This window comes from Schistocerca piceifrons, chromosome 1 (assembly GCF_021461385.2).
Source record: "Schistocerca piceifrons isolate TAMUIC-IGC-003096 chromosome 1, iqSchPice1.1, whole genome shotgun sequence".
NCBI lineage: Eukaryota > Metazoa > Arthropoda > Insecta > Orthoptera > Acrididae > Schistocerca > Schistocerca piceifrons.
This window is the reverse complement of record NC_060138.1, coordinates 495,531,818-495,549,918: the sequence shown is the minus strand read 5'-3', so window position 1 is coordinate 495,549,918 and position 18,101 is coordinate 495,531,818. Positions and strand designations below refer to the sequence as shown.

General features: G+C 39.4%; 1 protein-coding gene across 1 annotated transcript in view; it reads right to left on the bottom strand.

The window, feature by feature from the left end:
* Positions 1-18,101, bottom strand: part of LOC124795922 (DDB1- and CUL4-associated factor 1-like) — a 252,209-nt gene that overhangs the window by 23,048 nt on the left and 211,060 nt on the right. Inside the window, exons 23-26 of the mRNA XM_047260006.1 lie at positions 17,928-17,999; positions 15,972-16,111; positions 4,932-5,016; positions 566-775 (exon numbers count right to left, since the gene is read on the bottom strand). Coding sequence (XP_047115962.1) covers positions 566-775; positions 4,932-5,016; positions 15,972-16,111; positions 17,928-17,999 — 507 coding nt within the window. The remainder of the gene's footprint in view (positions 1-565; positions 776-4,931; positions 5,017-15,971; positions 16,112-17,927; positions 18,000-18,101) is intronic.

Here is an 18,101-nt window from a genome sequence, read left to right as displayed (position 1 = left end):
ATAGCAATGATTTATCTAGCAACTATAAATCACTCTAGGTGATGTGTGGAGAACTGTAGGTATAACTATGCTCATTCTGAGGCATTGCTTCAGAAACTCATTGGCTATGATTTGCACCTCTTCTTATTCTAAAATGGTTCAAATGGCTCTAAGCACTATGGGACTTAACATTTGAGGTCATCAGCCCCCTAGACTTAAAACTACTTAAACCTAACTAACCTAAGAACATCACACACATCCATGCCCGAGGCAGGATTCGAACCTGCGACCATAGCAGCAGTGCGGTTGCGGACTAAAGCATCTAGAACTGCTCAGCCACAGCGGCCGGCTCTTCTTATTCTGTTCTTTTTTGTATGAACCAGGACAACCTTCCTATATAACATTCGAGTAATTTACTAAAAGTTTTTGTTTCATCGAAACAGATATCTCCGGTTTTGAAAGCTAGCATATGTGTCACTTTGTATTAGCATTTGAGACATCACTTGATAAGTTTTTGTTGATTTTATTAATTAGTGAGTACTAACTGCTAAATTAGAAGTGTCAGAATATCAAAATTGTCACATACCTCTAATCCATTGGGATGGAATACACCACTTAAATTTTGATTGAGTTTGTCAAACTTATGTATTTCTTTGCCCGATGTAACATCCCACAGTACACCATCTGAAAGTACTAGTTCATCTGTCGGACTAAATGTTGCTTTATTTTTTGTATACTGGTTCGATATTTGTGGAGTTAGCGTCTGAATTTTTTTGCCTGTTGCAACATCATATATCTGAAAATAACAATAAATAACAGTAATATTTCAAATGGTAAAACCTTTACAAAACTACTGTTAACACTATACATGCATTTTCAGCAAATACACTGCAACTGACAATCATACTGATAAGTGAGAGGAGAGAGGTAGGAGGAGGACGAGAAAAATACCACAGAGATGGGAGTGGCAATGCCTCTGATTTGCCCAAAGCAATGAATGACAAAGATTACTCTTATGTAGTGGTGAACACTTGTGTGTGCTACTCACCATACTGTATTAATTATTTAACATTGTGTTTTGAGATAGTTCATCCACCATCTACTTGATATAGAAACGTCATGGTACACTAAATGTTGAAGCTGTATCGCTGTATCAGAACATATTCTTTAAATATGTTGTCCAGTCACATCAATGTGACCACCTGTAAAAAGCCGGAATAACCACCTTTCGCAGCACAAGCAGGAACAGACTCAATGAGACAATGATGTAGGCTGGAGCAATTAATTAAAATTTGTACCAGCACTGGGACTAGAACCTGGGTCTCCTCCTTACCTAGGCAGATGCGCTATCCACTGCACCTCACTGGCAATATCACCATTGCATGGAATACCATACATCATCTCCTCCACTGATACAAATTCCAATCCACGCCTCAGCCCATGTCTTCAGAAACATCAATTGTAAAAGTCAATGACGTTCTAGAAGGTACCAACAGGGATATGAAGGCACGCAAACTTCAGTGCTGTGATCAGCTGCACTAGGTTTCATGGTTGAGGATCCAAGGTGAAAACGATCGAGATGGTCCCACATATTCTCGAATGGGTTTCGATCCAGGGGAGGGATTGGGAGGAGGTGGGAAGGGGGGCAGAGGAGAATGGTGACCAATGATGATGATGAGGTCCCATACTCCGAGGAGCGTAGGGGATGATGAGGGAGACCTGCACTACCGTACTAGGCAAGGTCCTAGTGGAGGTGGTTTGCCATTGCCTTCCTCCGACCGTAATGGGGATGGATGATGATGATGATGATGATGATGCAGACGACAACAACAACACCCAGTCATCTCGAAGCAGGAAAAATCCCTGACCCTGCCGGGAATCAAACCCGGGACCCCAAGCGCAAGATGCGAGAACACTACCGCAAGACCACGAGCTGCGGACAGGTGACCAAGGGAGTATGATAAAATCATCCTGGTGCTCTTTGAACTATGCACATACACTGTGAGGTGCTCAACATGTTGCACTGTGCTGCTGGTAGATGCCATTGTGCCGATAAAAAACAAACTGCATGTAGGTATGGACATGGTCCCCAAGGATAGAGGCGTACTTGTTGAGGTCATCTGTGGTCGGTGGCAGCGATAATTTCCTTACGTGCTAGGTCTGCCTTGGTGATAAGGGGTGGGACGGGGCCATAGAGGTCTGAAGGGCACAAACAGACTGTCTTGACGCAGTGTGTGTGTCCGGACAGTCAAGCGAGCCTGAAGGTGTTTTTTCTGGCAGGTGCATGGCGATACCTGCTGTGGTCAATGCCATGTGGAATACCAGTGCTAGTGGAGTTACATGAACCTGTTGCAGTGTACCTTCTGTAACGACAAGCGACTACGGCTGTTGGTTAGGCCCTGTCTGGACTCTGTGCATTTGTACAGAAGTAAACATCGCAGTCTGCTTAATTAGGGCAACCTTGGCACTGCACTGCAGAAAAGGTGATATTCTGCGAAGGTTACGGCACTGTATTGATTTCACCTTAGTTTCCTGAAGGGTGGAGTGTGAGATTGGTGGAGTAATTTGAGATGTACTTCACAGTATGATTGTCCATAGTGAGCACGGTCCTTACATACTGATAGAATGGAAGTATCAGGCATGTTGGCTCCAGGAATGTTTTGGTGGCTCCTGTTTGAGTAGTGATATTAAGTGATCGCTAATGGTGTTTCAAGCCTTTCAATTGTTTTTAAATTTTAAGCTCACAGTGTTTAAACTTGGTAGGCCTTGGGGTTGTTTAGTCAATTACTGTTACTTTAATCTAATCTGCAGTTTGTGGAACAGTGTAAATTTGATTTCTGGTGGATAATCATAAACTTGAAACATTCATTGATTTAATTGATCTTCCAGCTGTCTTGCTGGTGTTATTTAAAATTTATTACGGTTTTGAAGTTTCTTTCCTTTTAAATAAGTTTTAAAGTTACCTTGCACATTGTATGGATTTGCTGTAAGTGTTTTATAGCTGTTTGTGTGTTAAAGCTCTGTTTTAGACAGCCACCTTGTTAGTATTTTTCAATGTTGCTTGCCCAAGGCCGACCACTGTTGGTGTCATCTTGGCACTGGGGCATGTTGCACCCATTGTAAGAAAAGAAATATATGAATCTGAAGTTTAATTCTTACATACATATGAATGTGCAATGATTATTAATTGTATTATAACTTTGTAATAAAGAGTGTAATTTGTTAAACTTATGGTTCTGGGTTGTGGTCATGGCAACTCTTGCCTTTTTTTGTTTTTCTTTTACTCAAGTGTGTTTAAAATGCTGAGCTGTTGTTTATTACTTTTACCAATATGGTTTAAGTTTTGTGTGTTATTTTCCTTTATTTCTCAGCAAACATGGTTATGTGTTATTTTCCTTTATTTCTCAGTAAACATGAGGGGGGGGGGGGGGGGGGGGGGAGAAGAGATTCTCACTTGTGTTGATCCACTGTGCCTTCCAGAATGATGAGATCACCCGGGGAATGTCACGAAAACATTTTACACACCATAACGCTCCCTCCTCCAGCCTGGTCCTTTCCGACAATTATTGTAGGGCCGTACATGCCAACAGTCATTTGCTTGACAGAGCATAAAACGTGATGCATCTGTAAAGTCCACCTGATGCCACAGTGTGCATATTCCAGCAATCGTTGCCTATGAACGGCAGTCAGCATGGGTGCATGAACCAGTTGCCTGCAGCAGAGGCTCATACACAGCAATGTTCGTGCGTGGTAGTTCAAGAGATTATTAGTAGCCCCTCGGTTCAGCTGAGCAGCCAGTTGCTCTTTCGTTGCACATCTATTTGCCTGTAGACATATCTAAAGCTGTTGTTCAGCCCTTTCATCTACGGCCTGGGGTGTACCACCATTGCCTCAGGGGCCGGTTTCAGATAGTGCCATTTTGTCATGCATTTACACATTAACCAAGTCAGCATGCAACAGTTTACAAACTTGGCAATTTCAGAAATGTTTCCACCCACGGGCCTGCCCTTCTGGATACGAGATAAATTGTTCTGTTTCCACACAGCTGAAATGTTTGCTGCACCCCTCCTCCCCCTCCCGATGTTCTTTATATACCCTCCATTACTAGTGCTATCACCTGCAGAATGCGAGTCTTTATTTCACGTTGATGTTGAACGTATATGGTGGTCACATTAATGTGACTGGACCATGAATAAAGCCACTGCCGCAGGCCATGCAAACAGTATGGATAAATATGGTGAACTTAAATAATAACAAAGCTAAGGTTGAACTTCACAATTTTGTTTTTTAACACTGCTAACTCTTTTATGCTAACAGCTGTCTTCAGAAACAAATGATCAAAAAAATAATTTTTTATTTAATAAACTTTGCACTTGCTACTTTCTCTGAGAGAGCAGCTGTGTTAAGTCATAGCACATCTGGGTACAAAAATAAGTTCAAATAGCTCTGAGCACTATGGGACTCAACATCTGAGGCCATCAGTCCCCTAGAACTTAGAACTACTTAAATCTAACAGACCTAAGGACCTGTGACCTTAGCGGTCGCACCAAAAATAAGTCTGTGAAACAGGGTACTGATACCAATGTGCTTATTAGCAACTGTTGCTTCAAATAGAAAACTGCTATGACGCCTGCTGATAAGCTTTCAAGTCATTTCATGAGAATTTCAACTAACATCTTATCAGATAACAGAGGAAGTGCAGATAGTCTACAAACTTCTACAAGAGAATTTCAGGAATGTAACTATTTAACACAACATAAGAACAGAGTATCTGACAAGTTGTCCAAGATTTTACTTTCATTAAGTGGTTTGCAATTTTTAAATGGTTTCTTTTCATGTCTGAAACATTTGTTTGACTAGCTTTTTTCTGGTGTTTGAAAACCAACATAACATATTTCCTAACATAGTTACTTCACATTTAACAGAAAGTGAAATAGCACAGATATACTTACTGTTGCAATATGGTTTCTTGTGCCAATTATACGATCTTGAACAAACTTGCTGAATTCAACATAATCTTCTTCTGGAAGAGCAAATCTGGAAGAAGAACAAAACCTATTAATTTTCAGTCACAAAAGCTGAAGAGAGGAAACTAATCATAAAGCAAGAATAAAGAGGCACAGACCAAACATGAGGTGTCTCATCAAGAATATTTTAGTATATGCAATTTTCAGCCACAAATCTCAAAAGCAACAACGCCATCAAACAAATTGTATCCCTAAGAATGAGCATATATACATAGAAAAGGAGGACTTGGCAACTCAGAATCCAGGTTGTGAAGGACTCCAATGGGTTTGAGGACAAGGAGAGAGAAAAAAAACGACATTTTGCTTCTCCTTCCTAACCATTCCCAACCAGCCCCTATTTTTTTCTTTGAGAAAGAAATTTAACAGTTCTGAAAGCTTGGATAGCTTTTTCTCCATACTTTTATGTCTACTGATTATGCTTAGAATTTCATCTCCTTAAGGGGCTCCGGAACGCCCTATACTTGCAATGTTAAAATAACGCTTATAAATTACATATTTCCTCACAAAGTATTTGAGGTAGGAAGTTGAACTTTTTACAGATTATTTATTGGAATATGGGCTACAACTTAACACAGGGATTTTACAAAATTTTAGTTCAGTTATTAAAGATGATTTTTTTCAATTGTAATGAAAATTCACAACATTTTTTTGCAATTTTTTATTTATATATTCAAAAATATACAGTTTTTTGGAAAAAGGATGTGTTAAATTATGCAGAAGGTACTGTGTAACATTTACTGAAAGTTTGAAACAAATATGTTTGGAAGATCCTTAGAAAACATGTAATTAGTATGAGAAAATAAAAGTTTTGGGAATCGAGCGACAAAGATTGGATTAACTTTTTAGTGAATTCCAGGTCCATAGGATGGATTATCTTCATCCTCTGCAAACTCCTCCTCCAGCTTCCTCTTGTTCCTCCTCCTGTTTACTCTTGCTTGTATTTCTAGACTCTTTACAGCCCTGTCTGCAGCCCGAAGGCGTTCCTTGTCTAAAGCAAGCATCGCTCGTTGTTGTGTTCGTAGATTTTGCTACCATTTTCTTCAGTTGCAGTTACTGCAACACTGTTCCAAAAGGTGGTCATGTATGAACACTTATCACATTTCAGTTGTATTTCACTAGCAAGTCCTATGTGCTTTATTATGGAGAGCTCCAGACCAACTTCACTACAATGAATACATCTTACACAGTTTGAAAAAATTCCTTTGAGAACCGGCATATCAAATATTTCATTCACATCCGATTCGCCCATAAAACATTCATAGTTTTCACTCATTGAACCAAGCTTCTTCTGTGAAGTATTTTCTTTCCCACTTTGAATGCTATGGGCAGGTGTACTTGAGAGGTTAGGTTCACTCACTTGGTTATCGTCTTTATTGTTTACAGTAATAACACATACCTTTGGCTTTCCAACATTTCTCCTTTTCTTAAAAGCCTTCAGAGGATTTCTAATAACTTTACTTTTACTCATTATTATACTTCAACAAAACAGAGACTCACTAATCAGAATTAATTACGAATATTTTCGAGATAACGACAGAGTAAATAAACATGAAACAATCGACAATCACACCAGCGATATATATTGAACCATCACAGGTTAGCCACAACACATACTTTATCTCACACCACTAAAATGTACCTGATGAACGCGGACGTTAATAATAACACCATTTGACAGCAGTTTAACAGCGCCACAGTGGGTCGCGCCCATGTAGAACACATTTCAAAAAAAATTTAAAAATAGTTGTAGTCTTCGGAATTGAATGAATTATATATCTATTAAAAGGTCTGCAGATTCAGAAAACGCAAAAAAGTAAAAATTGAACTTTTCATGATTTTGAGCCTTTCCGGAGCCCCTTAAGGTAAACACTGGGAATATATTCCAGCAGTTTGCAATTTTCTATTTTTTTCTGGTTAAATTTTCCTTTGATACATAAGTTAATAAAATCAGATATACAGCCATTACAAACTGCACTGGCACTTGATTTTTGTAATAAATTCATAAATCAATCTTCTGGAGCAATTAATTCATGTAACAACTTCTACTGGATCAATGTTAGTCCCATGTAAACCTCTATTGTGTGGCTGTCTCTTAAGTTCTATTTAAAACCATTGCAACCATGACTGTTTCTTTTTTATGACCCGACATGACTACTTGTGTTGCTTTGCATTTTGGCAAAGTGACCAAACGTTATTCAGTATTTCCACGAAGTAACCCGAAAGGGCATTTACACTTGATCGCCAACATTGTCTTGCAAGTGCTCATCTCATAACTAAATTAGTTATCATCACTTTTCTGACCACTTACATGTTTTAGAATGTGCTCACTGTACATACAGATGATTTCAACAATATTTCTCATGTCCTTTCAGAAAATGTACACATTTTTCATGCCTGAGGATATTATGGCAGAGCTGTTATGAACTTGTGATGAACTGTCTGTTCTAGGAAAATTCAGAAGATTGAAAGGATACCATAGCAATTAAGTGAGCATGATGCGGATTCAAATGTGGTTGTCTCTTCAAGTGACAAATCTTCCAATTAATTTGTTACTAAAGATTGTTGTACGGGTAAAGATCGGCAGATGAAATCAGTCTTAGCGCAGGTCCCAAAAGTTGTATCATCATTTCTTACGAGCAGGAACCTTAGCATTGGCTACAACAGCAAAGACTCCAACAAAAGTCTCCTGCCTTTAATGTGATGATAAACTTATGGATGACAATATTATGTACAGTACCACACATACAACAAACATTTGTTGATTGTATGACAGATATTGTGACCCACAAGATAATGACCATCTGGAAATGAATACGCTGGGAAGTTTCCTATCTCCATTTCTGAAACCTGTGGTATAAAAATGGGCCTGATATATTTGCTGTTATTATGTCATATAGAAGATCCTGCAACATTCCTCTAGTAAATGCTGTTCCAACCTATGTGCCTGCTGGCGGTCAGACGGACAGGCACAGGCACGGGTACAGCAGGACAAACAACTGAAGTGTGTTGAAAGGCACCAGGGAGGTACCTGCGCTCTAAGGGGCAATGTTGGAACAGCTTAGGCTAGAAGGTACTGACAGAAATTAACTACTGATAACTATTATTTCAGTGCGCCTCTTGCAAGAATTATATTGGAAAAAAAGGGTAACATTAGTCAGAACATAACAAAAGAACAAACCCGATATTACCCCACAATTTTTGTCCAAGAAATGAAGTAGTGTTGCTTCATGGCTGTTCGGTTTTAGAAAGGATTTAACAATGGTGCCTCAAGTTCCCCCCCTATGAACCATGGACCTTGCCGTTGGTGGGGAGGCTTGCGTGCCTCAGCGATACAGATAGCCGTACCGTAGGTGCAACCACAACGGAGGGGTATCTGTTGAGAGGCCAGACAAACGTGTGGTTCCTGAAGAGGGGCAGCAGCCTTTTCAGTAGTTGCAAGGGCAACAGTCTGGATGATTGACTGATCTGGCCTTGTAACAATAACCAAAACGGCCTTGCTGTGCTGGTACTGCGAACGGCTGAAAGCAAGGGGAAACTACAGCCGTAATTTTTCCCGAGGGCATGCAGCTTTACTGTATGATTACATGATGATGGCGTCCTCTTGGGTAAAATATTCCGGAGGTAAAATAGTCCCCCATTCGGATCTCCAGGCGGGGACTACTCAAGAGGATGTCGTTATCAGGAGAAAGAAAACTGGCGTTCTACGGATCGGAGCGTGGAATGTCAGATCCCTTAATCGGGCAGGTAGGTTAGAAAATTTAAAAAGGGAAATGGATAGGTTGAAGTTAGATATAGTGGGAATTAGTGAAGTTCGGTGGCAGGAGGAACAAGACTTCTGGTCAGGTGACTACAGGGTTATAAACACAAAATCAAATAGGGGTAATGCAGGAGTAGGTTTAATAATGAATAGGAAAATAGGAATGCGGGTAAGCTACTACAAACAGCATAGTGAACACATTATTGTGGCCAAGATAGATACGAAGCCCACACCTACTACAGTAGTACAAGTTTATATGCCAACTAGCTCTGCAGATGACGAAGAAATTGAAGAAATGTATGATGAAATAAAAGAAATTATTCAGGTAGTGAAGGGAGACGAAAATTTAATAGTCATGGGTGACTGGAATTCGAGTGTAGGAAAAGGGAGAGAAGGAAACATAGTAGGTGAATATGGATTGGGGGACAGAAATGAAAGAGGAAGCCGCCTGGTAGAATTTTGCACAGAGCACAACATAATCATAACTAACACTTGGTTTAAGAATCATGAAAGAAGGTTGTATACATGGAAGAACCCTGGAGATACTAAAAGGTTTCAGATAGATTATATAATGGTAAGACAGAGATTTAGGAACCAGGTTTTAAATTGTAAGACATTTCCAGGGGCAGATGTGGACTCTGATCACAATCTATTGGTTATGACCTGTAGATTAAAACTGAAGAAACTGCAAAAAGGTGGGAATTTAAGGAGATGGGACCTGGATAAACTAAAAGAACCAGAGGTTGTACAGAGATTCAGGGAGAGCATAAGGGAGCAATTGACAGGAATGGGGGAAATAAATACAGTAGAAGAAGAATGGGTAGCTTTGAGGGATGAAGTAGTGAAGGCAGCAGAGGATCAAGTAGGTAAAAAGACGAGGGCTAGTAGAAATCCTTGGGTAACAGAAGAAATATTGAATTTTATTGATGAAAGGAGAAAATATAAAAATGCAGTAAGTGAAACAGGCAAAAAGGAATACAAACGTCTAAAAAATGAAATCGACAGGAAGTGCAAAATGGCTAAGCAGGGATGGCTAGAGGACAAATGTAAGGATGTAGAGGCCTATCTCACTAGGGGTAAGATAGATACCGCCTACAGGAAAATTAAAGAGACCTTTGGAGATAAGAGAACGACTTGTATGAATATCAAGAGCTCAGATGGTAACCCAGTTCTAAGCAAAGAAGGGAAAGCAGAAAGGTGGAAGGAGTATATAGAGGGTCTATACAAGGGCGATGTACTTGAGGATAATATTATGGAAATGGAAAAGGATGTAGATGAAGATGAAATGGGAGATACGATACTGCGTGAAGAGTTTGACAGAGCACTGAAAGACCTGAGTCGAAACAAGGCCCCCGGAGTAGACAATATTCCATTGGAACTACTGACGGCCGTGGGAGAGCCAGTCCTGACAAAACTCTACCATCTGGTGAGCAAGATGTATGAAACAGGAGAAATACCCTCAGACTTCAAGAAGAATATAATAATTCAAATCCCAAAGAAAGCAGGTGTTGACAGATGTGAAAATTACCGAACTATCAGCTTAATAAGTCACAGCTGCAAAATACTAACACGAATTCTTTACAGACGAATGGAAAAACTAGTAGAAGCCAACCTCGGGGAAGATCAGTTTGGATTCCGTAGAAATACTGGAACACGTGAGGCAATACTGACCTTACGACTTATCTTAGAAGAAAGATTAAGGAAAGGCAAACCTACGTTTCTAGCATTTGTAGACTTAGAGAAAGCTTTTGACAATGTTGACTGGAATACTCTCTTTCAAATTCTAAAGGTGGCAGGGGTAAAATACAGGGAGCGAAAGGCTATTTACAATTTGTACAGAAACCAGATGGCAGTTATAAGAGTCGAGGGACATGAAAGGGAAGCAGTGATTGGGAAGGGAGTAAGACAGGGTTGTAGCCTGTCCCCGATGTTGTTCAATCTGTATATTGAGCAAGCAGTAAAGGAAACAAAAGAAAAATTCGGAGTGGGTATTAAAATTCATGGAGAAGAAATAAAAACTTTGAGGTTCGCCGATGACATTGTAATTCTGTCAGAGACAGCAAAGGACTTGGAAGAGCAGTTGAATGGAATGGACAGTGTCTTGAAAGGAGGATATAAGATGAACATCAACAAAAGCAAAACAAGGATAATGGAATGTAGTCTAATTAAGTCGGGTGATGCTGAGGGAATTAGATTAGGAAATGAGGCACTTAAAGTAGTAAAGGAGTTTTGCTATTTGGGGAGCAAAATAACTGATGATGGTCGAAGTAGAGAGGATATAAAATGTAGGCTGGCAATGGCGAGGAAAGCGTTTCTGAAGAAGAGAAATTTGTTAACATCCAGTATTGATTTAAGTGTCAGGAAGTCATTTCTGAAAGTATTCGTATGGAGTGTAGCCATGTATGGAAGTGAAACATGGACGATAAATAGTTTGGACAAGAAGAGAATAGAAGCTTTCGAAATGTGGTGCTACAGAAGAATGCTGAAGATTAGATGGGTGGATCACATAACTAATGAGGAAGTATTGAATAGGATTGGGGAGAAGAGAAGTTTGTGGCACAACTTGACCAGAAGAAGGGATCGGTTGGTAGGACATGTTCTGAGGCATCAAGGGATCACCAATTTAGTATTGGAGGGCAGCGTGGAGGGTAAAAATCGTAGGGGGAGACCAAGAGATGAATACACTAAGCAGATTCAGAAGGATGTAGGTTGCAGTAAGTACTGGGAGATGAAAAAGCTTGCACAGGATAGAGTAGCATGGAGAGCTGCATCAAACCAGTCTCAGGACTGAAGACCACAACAACAACAACAGCCTCAAGTTCCAGCCAAATGGCGATCTGTTGTAAATTTCCGTTATGCATTATCATGGAAAGATCGATGAAAATACGGACTTTTGGAAAATGCCAGAAGTTCTAGTGTTCTACTAAGATACAAATGTGGAAGAGAGACAGTTATGTAGTAACTACAGCATTGTCAGGAGAATAAGAAGATGGCCATTAACAGTGTCTGCTCTGAATTCATATATCCTACACACACTGAGCTCTGGTAATAAAGCTGCAAGGGTTGAATTTCTGAAGAATGCCTAAAATGGTTCTTACATACATCAAAATTTGTGATTATAAAAAATAAAGCTTTATCTAGCAGGGAGAGGAATTGGTGTCAGCATGCTATCATGTGAAGAACAAGACCAGCTACTTCTGCCTAGTAAAAGAAGGTGTCACATATAGCCAAGTGGTAGCAAGCATATCACTGTGCGAGCGAGACTTGTTCGAAGCATGTATGGAGGGAAAAAAAAAAAAAGACCCACCACACTAAGTTGATGTGATCTGCATGTCCCGTGAAGATGACAACAAAGGGTGAGCATCATATACTATGTAACGTGTAATATACTGTATCTCTGATCTCTGTCTTGAAAGATTACTTGAATTTCATATTCAAAAATCAATTATTTGGAAATAAATGATGAACAAAATATCACTGAAATGCTTATCCTTTTAAAAGGGAATAAAAATGTATATTCTAAATAATTATCTTGTGTAATTTTGGTATATTGTATTCTGCTTTGCATTTTAGTTTTGAGTCAAACAGACCTGATGCAATGGTTTGTGTATCAAAATATCATGCAAGGGTTAATACCTCAATGTCTGACAAACTGTTTTTTGAAATCATGAACTGGTAGCACCTATATCTACATACATACTCCGCATGACACCATATAGAATGGTGGATGATACCTTGTACCACTACTAGTCATAACCTTTCCTGTTCCACTCGCAAGCAGAGAGGGGGGAAAAATGACTGTCTATATGCCTCTGTGTAAAACGTAATTTTTCATATCTTTGTGATCTGTACATGAAATGTATGTTGGCGGCAGTAGAACAATTCGGCAGTCAGCTTCAAATGCCAGTTCTCTAAATTTTCCTAACAGTGTTCCTTGGAAAGAACATTGCCTTCCCTCCACGGATTCCCATTTCAGTACCCGAAGCCTCTCCGTAACACTTTCGTGTTGTTCAAACCTAGCTGCCATCCTTTGTATTGCTTCTACGTCTTCCTTTATTCTGACCTGGTCCAGATCCTGAACACTAGAGCAATACTCAAGAACAGATTGCACTAGCATCCTATAAGTGGTATCATTTACAGATGACCTACACTTTCCCAAAATTCTCCCAGTACACCAGTCAACCATTTACCTTCCCTAACACAATCCTCACACACTCGTTAGATTTAAGTCATTTGGCAAAGTTACATCCAGATATTTAAACGAAGTGACTGTGTCAAGCTGAACTCTACTAAAGCTTTATCTGAACATTTCTCGTTTGTTTTTCCTACTCATTCACAGTAACTTACATTTTTCTCCTTTTAGAGCTAGCTGAATTCATCACACAGACTAGAAATTTTGTCCAAGTCATCTTGTATCCTTCTACAAGTCACTCAACTTTAATACTTTTCTATACACCACAGCATCATCAACAAACAACCACAGGTTAATACTCACCTGTCCGCCAGATCGTTTACGTACATAGAAACTAATAGTAGTCTTATCACACTTCTCTGAGACACTCCTGACAATATGCTTGTCTCCAATGAACACTCGCTGTTGAGGACAACATACTGGGTACTGTTACTTAAAAAGTCTTTGAGCCGCTCAAACATCTGACATTGGTGATCTGTACCTTCCCTTCCGCATCGTATTACACTTCCAGGAAGTTGCGGAACTCCTGTATCCAGTAAGCGCCTGGCTTATACTGGTGTGAGGTTGTCATTGTCCACCCACTTATCTCAAGGGCTCCAAGTAGCTTTGGTGATGGGGCTATCTGTAAAAAGTGAAAGGGACTGTCTTTACTCTATTGATGTTTATGGTCAAACTTTTAAGTTTCTTGCTGTCATCTTCCTTTTCTGTCTCCTCCTCATATTCACTACTGCTACCAGGGTTAGGCTAGTAGAGACAAAGTGTTTGGGGGTTGGCCTGTCTCTGAGGACCAATCACGATGTCTCCCTCACCTATACTCAGTGTATGCAATGTCATTTTTCACCACCTGTTGTACAGTTTTTACCCATTCTCTCCTCCTATTTCAGAACACCCTTCTCAATTTCTTCTTTAAGTTGCATGTCTAAAGTTAGATGAACCTTTTTAGTTTGTTTGTAGGTACAGTTATGAATTTCTTATTAATTATCTGGAGTACTTCATGGAAGGGCCCTCTCCATGGGCTTGTTAATTTCTTTGACCTCCCTCTTTTCATGCTTTAGTCATGTAGTAATACTTTGTTCTCAGCCTTACATTCTTTGGGATTTTGTGTGCGATCGTAGTATTCCTTGTTCCGTTCCCTACATTCCTTATTAAAACTTCTTGTCACCTAATGCATCTGGCACATCCCTTCAATTCTGTAACGTAATCTTCATAGTTGCATTTTGGCAAAATTCCACTGTAGGATCCCGAGAATGTTGTAGGCTCTACTGAAAAACAGCTCGAATGGGGTGAAGCCAGTTGAGGAATCTGATACTGTATTATATAAAAGGGTGGCAAATTCTGGAAAACTAGCTAAAGATGAATAGTGCTTTATGCTTTCACCCGACTAATATGAGGTTGCGAACATTAAGAAACTGTCGATTTCAAGCTAGCTTTATGCAAATTGTGGGAAACGTACCATCTATAAGCAAACAGCCCCAACACAGAATAAAAAGGCCACGAGTTGATGAGCAGGACACAGTTCAACAGTTTCTGCCAGCAGACGAGCCAAAAAATGTTCAGATGTGTGTGAATTCCTAAGGGACCAAACTGTTGAGGTCATTGGTCCCTAGACTTACACACTAATTAAACTAATTTGTGCTAAGAACACCACACACACCCGTGCCCAGGGGAGAACTCGAACCTCTGGTGGGAGGGGCCGCGCAATCCGTGACACGGTACCTCAAACCTCACAGCCACTCCGCGTGGCAGCAGACGAGCCTCGAGTGTCCATCAGCCGACAGCAGAAAATTATGACTGAAAGAATTCTTTAAATTAAGCTTGTACACTAAAAAGGACTTGCATCCTTGCTGGTACATACCGCTGAACTGTCAAAAGTTAGTCTGCTCTTTGACACGTTCACATAAACTTGCAAAGAAGCACTAAAATCAGACCAAGTTACCAACCCAGAAGCTTGTTTCTTCATTTCTACCTCCCTAGCCTGATACCACAGTCTTTCTGTACTGTCTCCGACCATATAGACCAGATAAAACTCGCCTAGACCCTGACGCTGACTTATTCCCTTGCACAACGGCATTCACATGCCAATGAGACGGTAGACCTGAAAAATCCCACATCGCTCCCCATTCAAATGAGGGATCCATGTAAGTACGCTGAAAAATCCTGTCGAGTTATGACACTAGATATGTAAACTGCTACCTTCCTGAGATGCCACCAATGGACACTGATTCCTTAATGAGCTGTGTAGCTGGCTGTTGAGAAGAAATGAAAATTGCACTACAGACTGGCTGCATGTACATTTACAGTTAAAAAGATGAGCTTAAACCTATTAAACAGAAAAACATGCATGAAATTTAATAAAGAAGTGAACAGGTGGCAGCAGAGGGCCCGACTGATTGGCTTACATTGCCATTTCTACAGCTGCTGCCATAAAGGTTTTATTAATGTGAAATTGCGGTTGTTATAAAAATTGTGGGTGATGGGGACAAACAAATTCAATACAAAATGTAGTTCTGAATTCAGACAGCCAAGAAATTTTCAAGTTAGTTGTATTAATTAGAAGAATATGTTATATTCAATACAAGATAGTTTCATATGAATCAGAAGACGAGCACGCTGGAGTATGTATATTTCTTCAGCTCCTTTGCAAACAACTAACTTGATATTATCTGTGACCATAATCACATACAATTCAGTAAATTGCTAGTGTACTCTTGCTTCAAGTGCACATTATGTTTTTATCATCTCTCTATGCACACTATACTTCAATAAAATATAAAGTCTCAAACGTAGCACATACCCAACAAGTTAGAAAAATTTCTAAGCACAAAAAAGGGAAGGAAAAAAAAAAGGACGCCTGATGCCTTTAAAATGTTTCAGAGGAATAACGGTGATGTAACAGAAAAACAAAGTTATTTCGCAACTCTCATCAGTTCTCCTTATTAAATTACATATTAAATGTTTGTAGTGAGTGGAAACTTTCACAATATATATATGGCATAATATATGAAAAAACCATTACTTTTTATCAAAAAACTTTTTGACGTTCCATACTGCTGACAAAGGCCTCTGCCACTGAGAAGATGTAAGGAGGAGAGATCCTTCTTTGTTGAACTGCATGTGTGATACATATGACTCATGAACCTGGAATGTGATCTCCTCCTACAGGGTGGTGATAAAAAAGAATAAAATTAGTATTAGTAGTAATAGCAGAAGCTATCACACATAAAAACAACAATCAAATCAAACACAAAGTGACTAATTTATTGTGATCAGCACTGCCTTGTTCATATTTTTCAATTTCTTCTTCATTTTAAAATACAAAGGACAGAGCAGTTCTATAAACCAGCAATTTCTGGTTATCTTTCAACTTCCAAGGAGGTTTCATGAAAGTGCCAACAAACTGGTGCAAGCTGACAATGCAAGTTTACTAAGTACAACACAAAGAAGTTTGATGTCTACAAGTGGCCTTCTTTTACCTCACACACACACACACACACACACACACACACACAACCACACACACACACACACAAAGTGACAACTGTAAAGAAAAGATAGAACTGGAAGGACAATAGTTTTTGAAACACCCAACACGCAAGCCTAACATTTAATTACTCTACTGTGATTTCTACTTCATTTTCCGTATTTGGTTTGTGAAATTTATCTAAAGGGGCCCCGCACACTCAATATTTATTGCACAATAATACTGTATCAATATACCGTGGGAACATGCAATGCCAAGAACGGTGCAATATTTAAGCCCGGGTTATGTCAGAGCCCTTCCTTCACAGAAAACGTGCTGGTGCTCAATGATGTACAACTTGCACGTATTGCCTCTTTGTGCTGCAAAAACAAATGCAATATGAATTGAGAATGGGCAGAAAAGAGGTTTAGGAAGCGTTCTACACGTGGCCATACTAAAATGTTAAGAGAACTTGCAACAGACTCTGATGAATATTTTAAGGACAAATGAAGAATCTTTCAATGAATTTATGTTCAAAAATTCATCAGGTTTCACTTTCCACAATGCTGGAAGTGATCTACACACCTGAAAAGAGAAGATATGAGTGCATTATTGTAGGGGATCAGTAGGTAATGCTGTTATTCATTCCTGCAACAAGTAATTAGCACTTTTGAAATGAAAGAATGAGCAGTTGCAGTGTTCTTTTGTTGAACGTTTCTGCAGCTAAATACTGAATAAGTATTAAATATGTGATCAATCTACCCCCCCCCCCCCCCCTCCCAAATGCACTACAACAGATGATTTCCTTCATCTGTCTTTCGTGATGTATTCGTATTGAGTTGCTGTATTGATTATTTATGAGTCCAGAAATCACGAAGTCTTGGCAGGAACTGTCGCGTATTGTGCGATATCACCTTAGATGGTACAACACAATGCACAATACACTGACTGAGGGTCAATACTTTTAAAGCTCCACAGTCTGCTTGAATATATTGTGCAAACTGCAAGGGTCAGATGGTTAATATTGTTGTGCAATACTCAGTACTGGGCAATAATTAGTGAAAATGTGAGGGACCCTTAGTAGTGTTTGATAACTGTATGCACCTTTTTACAACCATCCTTTTCTTTACTGAATGCTCTACAGTGGACTGAATAGTCATAACAATGTGAATTGACCCAACTCCCAATTTTTGTTGTATTCAAGAGCTATTATTAATCTGTGCACTCATTTAGTGAAATGCTGCTGTGCATAAATTTTCCATAGGTGTAACACCAGAATTATCAATAACAGGCACCTGGTACGTTCCTTAGACACACATATAGTGAGTAATTACAAATGCATGAAGAAACTAGTGCCAAATTACAAAATCTTAAAAGTACTTTATTCTACTACTGAAGTTTTGCACTTGCACAAACAATGCAAGAATTACTTTTACCATATTCATTAAATACATTTCATATAGGCTATGCAACCAAAGTTTTTGAAATCTAGACAACAGTTCTTCCACATACCACTCCAGTGTGAAGATTATACATTTGGACCTCACCATGATGTGTTCCCACCAATACAAATTGTTCTGTTGGCTGAAAATGTAAGCAAAAGGATGTATTAAAAGGACAAATAAATATCACAAGGGCATAAAGCAATACAGTTAATTAAGTGTCCTAAGTGGCAAATAAGACATT